Consider the following 10,938-nt stretch of genomic DNA (forward strand, 5'->3'; position numbering starts at 1 on the left):
ATTGGAGCTCAGGCAAGCTCCAAGTTTGCAATGTGGCCCACAAAGGGGAGAAGCAGGTAACTTAGCAAGGGCAAATTAGAGTCCTGAGTCTTCGCTCTGATCAAAGTGAGGAAACAGAGCAGTAAGCAATTGGAGGACAGACACAAGTGGTACTGAAATGCAAATTTCTACAGCTCTGGGAAAGGACTGGCCTCGGACTGGCAATCTGTGCCTGGAACCATTCCACTGTGTCTCTTCAGCACACTCTAAGCCTATGGATGGTGTTTATGTCACTCAAGGTGCACTAGCCAATCAGAACATCCAGACGGATCTGCCAATCAAAGAAGAAGGCGGGTTTTTCCGGTTGCGATCTGGCAAGTTCCCTCTTTTAAGCTAACAGTCGTGAATGTTTTTTCAGCTTGGTGTGTTCTGCGTGCTGTTCCTGAGTGGGGGTAGTTCGGGCAAGCTCAGAAGTCCCGACATGGTAAGTGCAGGGCCGTCTCCAACATGGGGAGGAGCAGGCGGCTGAGCAGAGGGGGCTGGTGTGCTGGGTCGTCCCTGGGGCTCAGTGGTAAACAGCAGCCTGACAGAAGCTGTGACTTGTGAGGCTCCTTGTGGTCCTGTTCTTTCTTAAGACCCAGCGGTGGGCTCGGCATAACTTCCCTGGGTTGGCTGCATTCACACAAAACATTTGTGGTAGGGTCTTTTGTGTAGGAAAACCCTTGGCAGGATGGCAAACTCGGAAAGCCCTAGTTTCTCTAGTATCTTCAGGAAGTTTTGGCCTTAGCATTAAGATGTTTTACATGTAGGTATAAGATCCATTTAGAGTTAATGTTGTGGACTGTAAAAGGCATCTCGTGTATCGGATCGCACTCCAATATTAAGCTGTAATGTAGAAGAGTAAAATTGGTGTAAAGGATTTACTAATGCTTTTAGTGACAGCAAGTGGAATGTAGGTGAGGAAGGACTGCCTCTAAAACATCACACAGATATATGCTATGCTAAAAAGGCCTATTGGAGAATAAGATACGCGTATACATGTGTTAGGTTACCAGGATTGTCCAGGCATTTGTCCACAATCCATAAGATAGGAGACAACTCTGGTTTATAATCACGAACTAGGCCCATTGTAATATCAAAGAACAGACCTCTAACAAGTGGCTCAAAGGGGCAATATAGGGTGACAACCAACATTAAGGCCTGGTGTGCCATAAACGTCTGGTTGTTTTGAGAAAAGCATAGTTCTGCCACTTGGCAAGACTACGCCGGGCGACAATTCTTTGAAAAGGAAAAACTGTTCGGGCAGTGCTGGCCCAGGCCTTAAATCCCAGCAGTTGGGAGGCAGAGGCAGGCGGGTTTCTGAGTTCAAGGCCAGCCTGGTCTACAAAGTTAGTTCCAGGATAGCTAGGGCTACACAGAGAAACCCTGTCTTGAAAAAGGAAAATCACAGTTGTGTTGAGGACTTGCCTGGACAAGCAAGGCTTTCTATGGGGCCTTCATGTATGGAGAGTGGCACAGCTCCTTCTCAATCTGCAGAGCCAGTAGCAGCCTGGGGTTTAGGCTTTAGGAGCTTTCCTTAAGGCCCTGAAGTCCAGAGAATAAAATAGAGTTCCTTCTCTGAAGGAAGGAAGTTGCTTGGGAGAGCTGGTAGTGGTCTGGGGCCAGGGCCTTGGGGGTTGGGTTGCTTCAGATCTTGAGATCCCCACTCTTCCTACCACATGAGGCTATGGTTATCACTCCCGAGTCCAGTGTGAGCTTGCTCAATAATGTTTTTGAGATGTTCTCTGTTCCCCTTTTTCCAGCTTTTTATTTTTATTTTTATTTTTTATTAGATCCTTCTGGTGTTTTTCCCATTGTATGGTAGTTTGTGCTGAGTTCACAGAGGCCTCCCATTTTGTTCCATTTCCCCCTGTAAGAAGTATACATGGTGCTATTCTTCAGAAGCCTGTGTGACATAAGACAGAGGTTGTCCAAGACATCCCCACCTCAGCTGTGGTACTTTCTACCTTCTAGTTTTCCAACCTTCTCATCTTCTGGCACCTGGAACTCAGGACCCCATCCCCGAAATGTGACCTGCTGTTTCACAGCACTGGTGTACTGATGAAATAACTCTGGTTATATCTTTTCTGTGTAAATCTCTCATCTGTAGGACTTGCAGTCTCCAGTCCATATTTAAATTGCCTCAACCTAAGAGAGACTTAAGGGAGACAGCATTTGTGGAATGTAAAATCTGTTCTTGGCTGTGTCTTCTCATTAGCCAGAGCTGAATATATGCTGTCATTGTAGAGATTTTTCTGAATTAATCTTGTAATCATTTGTGGAGCGAATTCTCCTGGGCAAAGTATATTAATTCTAGGATTGCTGCATCTACTTCCCTGTTATAGAAGTATTTCTAAGACAAGCTATGTTGACTCAGGTATCTTTGATCCAGGTCTCATGCTCCCCAGGCAATGACTTTGTTCTCCTATTAATGAAAATTACTAAATTATTGAGATAAAGGACTGTACCACAGCAGTGTTTTGAAATTCCTCATTTGAGTCATGAAATGAACTGTTCGTTTCAGTATCAGGCTAAGGGTTTTGCCTGTGGAGCATGCCTTCTGTCTTCAGACCAGAACAGGACGAACAGTTTACTGTGTATACTGTGAGATGAAACAGGATGGGCAATATCTAGAATGCAGACTAAAGTTCAAAGGAGACAGCTGCAGGCATCACCATTAGGAAGAAGCACCTAATTCAGACAGGGTGAGTGACTTTGTGATTTTCCAGCATGTATTTATGCTTGTTATGGCTATTCCTGGTAGTCAGCTTGACTATATCTGTAATGAACTGCATCCAGAAATTGAGGCACAGCTGTGATCCAAATCTTAAGGCTGGAAGGCACAGGCTTCTGACTCATATGTTGACATGGGAGGACACAAGCTTTTTTCCAGATCTTGAGGCTTAGGGACCATGCAAAGCTTAGACCCAGATAAGTTAATACACACCTCTAATCCTAGGAGACAGAGGGAGAAGATCTCTGAGTTCAAGGCCAACCAGGGTGGTACACACTAATAATCTGTGCCATGCCTGCTGCTGGAGGCCTACATAAGGACTGTGGAAGAAGAGAGGCCTCCTCCTTCTCTTCCTCTTCTTCCTACTCTTCTTTCTGCTTGTTCTTTTCATTTCACTTACTTGCCAGCACACCTGTTGGATACTACTACTTCAGTATTCCAGCTTATACTGAAGACCAGCTGACACACCTACTATCCTCCCAGGACTGAGCAACCTCTAGATTCTCATTCTCGGACTTCCCATTCACAGTTGCTCATTGTTGGGTTAGTTGGAGTGCAGACTTTAAATCGTTCTAGTAATCTCCTTTATTATATAGAGACATTCCATAAGTTCTGTGACTCCAGAGAACCCTGATTAATACACATGTGAATAAAAACAGACCCTGTTGGTGGGTGTCCACGTTGACTAGGTTAGCTGGAAGGAAAGTATTGAATTTCTATACAGAGACCTATATAGATGTGTGCAGTCCTCATTGGTACAGGTAAGTCAGCTCAGGGAGTTCATACACCTGCCATTGCCTGTGCATCGCCTTAGAGTTCTCAGCAGCTAACACTGCACATAGGGACAAGGTCAAACACTGTCTCGTTAATGCCATTCCCTCTATCAGAGAACAGTGTGCTTGTTTTCAAAGTCATTGTACCTATGTGTTCTTTCAAGTATATTGATCTTTTTACAAATTCAACTGTTGATGTTACTTTTTAAATTTCATTTTCTTTATGTATTGCTGTTCTGATCTCTTGTTTTTATCCTCAAATGTTTCCCATTCCTTAAGAATTTCATTTCTTGGCCTGGCAGTGGAGGTGCATGTCTTATATCCAACACTTGGGAGACAGAGGCAAGTGGATTTCTGAGTTCGAGGCCAGCCTGCTCTACAGAGAGAGTTCCAGGACAGCCAGGGCTATACAGAGAAACCCTGGGAGAGAATTTAATTTCTCTTTCTAAAGTTGTGTCTCTTTAGGCAACACCACCTATAACTCAGCCTTTCCTTATGCTTTGTGGTAAGTTAAGACTTGCTATGAACACCTAATCTGCCTGTGCTGCCCTGTGCTTGGAAGACTGTCCTGCTGCTCCATTCAGGCAGGGCTCTGACTGGTCAGTGAGAAGAGATGGAGACCAGTGAATGAGAAGAGATGGAGACCAGTAAATGAGTGTCCTCCAAGCTCCCTGGATTGGGGTGAGGGGTTTATAGATAAAGAGGGACCTGTGTAAGCATTGAGTTCTCTGACCAACTTTGAGTCTGGTGCAATCACACACGGAAAAGGAGGGGGAAGAAGGAAGGTGAGGGCCTTTCTGCCTTGACAGTAGTTGACAATAGCCATGAGTAGTCAGGTAATCAATTTTAGACAATCAGTAAAAGTCCAAACTGTCCATTTAGGAGGTTCCCAGAGCTGGGTAATCATGAGTCTGGATGAGGAACTGAACTTGTATCTAGAAACCAAATTTCTCTATTTACTCTGATTCAAGCAATACAAGATCTAGAAAAAATTGTGTGGCTGTGCCTAACATTAATGCTATTTGTTCTGTCTGAAAATACACAGTATGAGCAATACTTAAAGGCTCTAGAACTTACGTTTAGTCCCTGAAACATATTGGAGCATAAAGTATGTTTCAACTTCCAAACACAACCTTTGGGAGTATAATTAAATCATTTCATCCTTTTACTTTCTCCCTACTATTAAGCCTGAAAGCCTGGGACAAATGGCTGAAGAGCCTATTTAGCAAATCAGAGCAAACCTGCCTGTCAGGTTCTCTCAGCACACCTCAGTCCATAGCTGATACAGGGCATGGTTTGCATACCTGGCCCTTTATCCCAGGGCTAGGGCTGCCCTTCTCCCAGCTGTCATTCCTCATGTAATCCAACCATGTTGGTTACCAACTCTTTTCCATCAACTATTTATCATCCTGATCTCTTGGTCTGGCTCTTGCTTCTTCCCTCCTTCCTCTCTCCACATGTGTCCCCTCTGGACTCTCCCAGATGTTCCTGGTTCTGGCTTTCCTAAGCAGTCATGTCCTTCTTTTTTTATTTATTTATTTTCATTCACTTCCCAGTAACTGCTTCTGGCTTTAAAATTTATGATCATGTTTTGCTTTAATTGTTGTTACTGTTTGAATTTGACTGAAGTTCTTCTTTAGGACTTCCCAACTATGAAGTAGAGAAGGCTGCACTGGACATTATATGCGTAATGGAATATGCAAAGAACTCTAGTGTCTTGGAAGAGGAAAATAAGTGCTTTGCATGTCTAGACAAATCTATGAAATGCAATCTTCCCAGATTAGGGCTCTGTCTGCACCTAAAACTGAATGGCAGAGCTAGGAAATATTCAGCTGTTGGCATCATTTGTTCTCTGATCCCCCAAAGAGGAGCTGCTACTGTCAGGGCCCCAGCTGGGTTTTCCAAGCTAATGAGAGACATTGGCTTAGCAATCAGGATTACCAGTGAAAGGTAGCTTGCAGGTTCTTTACAGGATTCTCCTCAGATACATCTGCAGCAAGCTGTGAGGAAGACCATAAGCTGTGTCCTGGTTATTTTGGGGGCCACTGTCCCCAGACCAGGAGAAGCATGCCTGCTGAGCTCTCAGAGTTTGATTTGCCCTGACTGAGATGAACTATGAGTGAGACTGTGCTTCTGTTGGTCAATGTGGTGATCTGAGCAGAGGCCCTTGGCCTGTGCCCCTCCCTGAGTGAGGATGTCCTGGGAGGGGGAGGCTTAAGAGCACTGGCAGTGTAAAGCTGTGGTGCTTATAATATCACTGTCCAGTGTGTACACCAAGGCAGGTGTTTGCTGTACAAACAGTGGGAGACAGACTGGGAAACTGGAGGTCTGGTTTCTGTAAGTACTGACCCTTGCATTCCACATTCACTTTTGTGTGACAAGTTTTATAAGTAGTTTAGAAATTGATAGAAAGAGGTGATAGGTATGATCCTTCACCATTAGAACCAGCCACAATGGCAGGATTCAGAGAAATTTAATTCCAGGGTACAAAAGGAGTTTCTTTTTTGTTTTTGTTTTTGTTTTTGTTTTTGTTTTTGTTTTTTTGAGACAGGGTTTCTCTATGTAGCCCTGGCTATCCTGGAACTCACTCTGTAGACCAGGCTGTCCTCTAACTCCGAAATCTACCTGCCTCTGCCTCCCAATAGCTGGGATTAAAGGAGTGTGCCACAACCCCCTGGCCAAAAGGAGTTTCTAAGTTGCAGAATTTCTCAGGTGTGCACGGTGATGGGTAGGTGGATAAGACAGATTGCACATACTGTGACATCATCCATGTAGTAGGAAACAGACATTAAAATGGTCTTCAACATTGTTTTGTATGTGGGCTTCAGTGGGGCTGGGTTTGCATGAAACCACAAGGTGTCATGAGGAGCTGCAGAGTCATAGCCCACCTTTCTGATAACTTCCATTTACAGAGACAGCTCTAGAGCATGGGGCAGAAGTATAACAGTTTATGGACCTATTTGAGTTCTTTTTATAAGAATGTTGATGTCTGTTTATTTAATGTGTATAATCATACAATCACAGGTAACATTGGTCAAGTTCACATTTTTCCTCATGTAGATTCCTTAGGTACTTCAGTGCAAACTTAAGTATGTTTTTAGGCTCATATTTTTTGCTTTTTCTCTACATTCTTACAGTTCTTCACAAATATTATACATTTTCTGGATTATTGCATTTTTGTAGTAAGGACAGAAGTCACATTGTCCCAGTGTGTGTATCATTTCTTTATATTCCTACTGAGAATTCTGAGTTTTCTCATGACATACAGCTTTGGAATCAATGATCCTGTTATACATTTTTAGGAATTTTTTTCCTCTGTTTTTTAAATTATTATTATTTTATTTATTAATAATCCAGTCATTGCCCCCACCTCCCAGTCTTCCCCTCTCATAGTTCCTCATCTCATTCCTTCTCTGCCCTGTCTTCAAGAGGATGTTCCCCACCACCACCAGGCCTTACCCCTCCCTGGGGCCTTAAGTCTCTGGAGGATTAGGCCCCTCTTCTCCCACTAAGGTCAGACCAGGTAGTCCTCTGATATATATGGTTCAGGGGCCTCATACAATCACAGGTAACATTAACAAGTTCACATTTTTCCTCATGTATATTCCTTAGGTACTTGAATATGTTTTAGGCTTATATTTTTGGCTTTTCTCTCCATTCTGACAGTTTTTCACAAGTAATATACACATTCTGATTGGAGACTCAGTGTCTGGGAGCTGTGACCGGTCCAGGTTAGCTGAGACTGCTGGTCTTTCTATGGAGTTGCCCTCCTCCTCAGCTTCTTCCAGCCTTCCTCTAATTCAACCATAGGGGTCCAATGGTTGAGTGTAAGTATCTGCATCTGTCTCAGTCAGCTGCTGGTTGGGCCTCTCAGAGGACAGCCATGGTAGACTCCTGTCTCTAAGCACACCATAGCATCAGTAATAGTGTCAGGCCTTAGTGGCTCTCCAGGAGATGGATGCCAAGTTGAACTAGTCACTGGACTGTCTTTCCCACAGTCTCTTCTCCATTTTTATTCCTGCAGTTCTTTTAGACAGTAACAATTCTGGTTCAGAAATTTTGACTGTTGGTTGGTAACCTTATCCCTCCACCTGAGGCCCTGTCTATCTACTGGAGGTGTACTCTCCCCACTGTTGGGCATTTCATCTAATGTCACTCTCCTTGAATCCTGAGAGTCTCTAACTTTTCAGGTCTCTGGTACTTTCTTGATGATCCCTCACCTCTCACCTCCCAAGCCTGCATATTTCCATTCATTTTACTGGTCCTTTGGACTTCTCTCCTGTCTCTCCCTACCCCATACCTCATCCTGTTCTCCTTTTTCTTGTCCATGTACCCTTCCAGATCCACCCCCCCGCCTCTATAATTATTTTTCCCACTTTTTTTTTTTTTTTCCGAGACAGGGTTTCTCTGTGTAGCTCTGGCTGTTGTGGAAATCACTCTGCAGCCCACACTGGCCTCAAACTCAGAAATCCTCCTGCCTTTGCCTCCCAAGTGCTGGGATTAAAGACTTACACCACCACCTCCCTGCTATTTTTCCCACTTCTAAGGGAGATTGAAGTACCCTCACTTGAGCCTTTTTGCTTGTAAAATTTAAGTTCTGTAGCTTATATCCTAGGTATTGTCTACTTTTTGGCTCTTATCCTCTTATAAGTGAATACATACCATGCATGTCCCTTCTGGTCTAGGTTACCTCACTCAGGATGATATTTTCTACTTCCATCTATTTGCCTGCAAAATTCACAATAGCCTCATTCTTAATAGCTGAGTAGTATTCCATAGTGTAAATGAACCACTCTTTCTGTATCTATTCTTCTGGTGAGGGAATCTTGGGTGTTTCCAGCTTCTGGCTATTATAAATGAGGCTGCTATGAACATGATGGAGTACATTTCCTTGTGGTATGGTAGAGCATCTTTTGGGTATATATCTAAGAGTGGTATAGCTGGGTTTTCAGGTAGATCGATTTCCAATTTTCTGAGGAACCTCCAGATTGATTTCTATCGTGGCCATAGTAGTTTGCAATCCCCCCAGCAATGGAAGAGTGCTCCTCTTTCTCCATATCCTTGACAACATGTGCTGTCACCAGAGGTTTTGATTTTAGCCTTTCTGATTGATGTAAGGTGATCTCAGGGTCATTTTGAGTTGCATTTTCCTGATGACTAAGGACTTTGAACATTTCTTTCAGTGCTTCTAGGACATTTAAGATTTCTTTGTTGTGAATTTTCTCTTCGGCTTCGTACCCCATTTTTAAATTTGGTTACTTGGTAATTTGGAGGTTTGTCGGATGTGGGGTTAGTGAAGACTTTTTCCCAATCTGTGTGTTGATGATTTGTCCTATTGATAGTGTCTTTTACCTTAAAGAATCTTTTTCAGTTTCAGGACGTCTCATTTGTCCATTGTTAATCTTAGAGCCTGAGCCATTGGAGTTCTATTTAGGAAGTTCCCCCTGTGTCAATGATACATGCATGCATCTGTAGCTCCTGACCTCTTTCCCAGGTTTTCCATTTCCAGGCTTGCCTCCATTTGTGATTTCTTTGTTGTTTCTATTTCCATATTTAGGTCTTGAACCCTTTGTTCATTTCCTTCATCTATTTGGTTGTGTTTTCCTGTATTTCTTTAAGTGAGTTATTTATATCCTCCTTAATGGTCTCTATTTTCTTCCTGAGGTAGGATTTTGGGTCAGAATCATGCTTTTCACGTGTTGGGATATGCGAGGCTTGCTGTGGTGGGAGCATTGGGTGATGGTGCTACAGTATATTGGCATCTGTTACATATGTTCTTGTGCTTTCCTGTTCCCATCTGGTTATCTCTGATGGTGTTAACTGGCCTGGGTGTCTCTATCTGGAGCCTACCTCCTGTGTCCCTGAGTTACAGCAAATTTCCTGGGAGACGTACAGCCTGTGGGGTATTGAGAGGTACAGACCTGTGGAGGTGCAGACCAGCCGGAGATAGGTTCACTCAGAGGGGTGAGGGTCCAGTGTCCACTGGGCTCCCTGGGGCTTCCATGTGCTACAGTTTATCTAGCTGGCATCTTGTCTGATACCTTGGGTACAGCAGATCTCCTGGGAGAACTGTAGACTGTGGGGTGTTGAGAGGGACTGAGGTGCCTATGGGAAGGGAGATGGATTTGCCAAGGAGGGGGGCATCCTGCATCTGCTGGGCTTCTTGTAGGTCCTAGCTTCTTCAGACATTTGGATGGTTGACTTACCTGTTTACCTGGCTGGCTGCAGCAGATCTCCTGGGAGACCTGCAGGCTGTGAGGTGTTGAGAAGGGCAGACAGGCCAATCTGCCCCAATGGACACAAAGACTGGAAGGCATTTTTAGGAATTTTTAGATGTCATTTACTTTGTCCTGTGTATCCATCCCTTCTATTGTACCCTTCATGCCTGAGATTCTCTCTTCCATCTCTGTTCTGTGGGTAAATCTTGACACTGTAGTTCCTCTTTGCAGTCCAAAAGTTTCATTGCCAGGATTTCTCAGTTTGTGGGTTTTATTATAGTTTGTATTTTTATTTTTAGTTCATGAACAGTTATGTCTTCTTCAATTGTTTGCTTGGTTTTTCTTCCTTTTATATATGGAATTTCTTGGTTTTTTTTTCTTTCTTCCAGTTTGATTGTGTTTTCCTGGTTTTTATAAATGGCATTATATCGATTTTTCCTTAAGGACTTCTGTCATCTTCATATATTGTTTTTAAGATCTTTTTCTTGTGTTTTCAGCTATGCTGGAATCTTCAGGACTTGCTGTGTGAGGATAGCTTTGTTCTGTTAATGACATATTTTGCTGACTGTTATTGATTATGTTCCTAAGCTGGTGTCTAGGCATCTCTTTTTAGTGAGATTATAGGTCTAGGTGCTAATTTCTGGGTTTGTCTTGCTAGGGTGGGAGTTTGTTCCTGGGTTTCTGTTGGCTTTTAAATTTAAAGAGAGTGTGTTGGCTAAGTGATCCAGGGGAGCTGATACCCTCTTTCTCTGTGTGTTACCAGTGCACATATGGAAGACATTCTCCCTCATACATAATCATACATATGAAAATGTGAATACATATGTTTTCAAAGTACTTATGACTTATAAAGCAGTTAGTGTAAAATAAGATGTTTAGGGGTATAGTACAAACCATGCGCTGTTGAAAATAAATTTGCTTTCTTGCTTTTGGTTTTTAAAAATGTGCATGTTTGCTGGGCGGTGGTGGCACAAGGCTTTAGTCCCAGCATTTGGAAGGCCAATGCAGGTGGATTTCCGAGTTTCAGGCTAGCCTGATTTACACAGTGAGTTCCAGGACAGCCAGGGCTATACAGAGAAACCATATCTTGAAAAAATAAGTTTTGCATGGTGTCGAATTGTATACAGTCATTAATCGTAGGAAACAAATGATTTCTAAGTGATCCTAACAGCCATACATTTCTTTTTTTTTTTTT

At 43.2% G+C, this 10,938-nt stretch overlaps 1 protein-coding gene across 1 annotated transcript in view; it reads left to right on the forward strand.

The window, feature by feature from the left end:
* The first annotated feature begins 357 nt into the window (after positions 1-357).
* The window catches only part of LOC116091122 (zinc finger protein 120-like), a 19,971-nt gene continuing 9,390 nt past the window's right edge, over positions 358-10,938 (forward strand). Inside the window, 1 exon segment of the mRNA XM_031372192.1 lies at positions 358-463. Coding sequence (XP_031228052.1) covers positions 386-463 — 78 coding nt within the window. The 5' untranslated portion in view covers positions 358-385.

Source organism: Mastomys coucha, unplaced genomic scaffold (genome assembly GCF_008632895.1).
Source record: "Mastomys coucha isolate ucsf_1 unplaced genomic scaffold, UCSF_Mcou_1 pScaffold15, whole genome shotgun sequence".
NCBI classification, from domain to species: domain Eukaryota; kingdom Metazoa; phylum Chordata; class Mammalia; order Rodentia; family Muridae; genus Mastomys; species Mastomys coucha.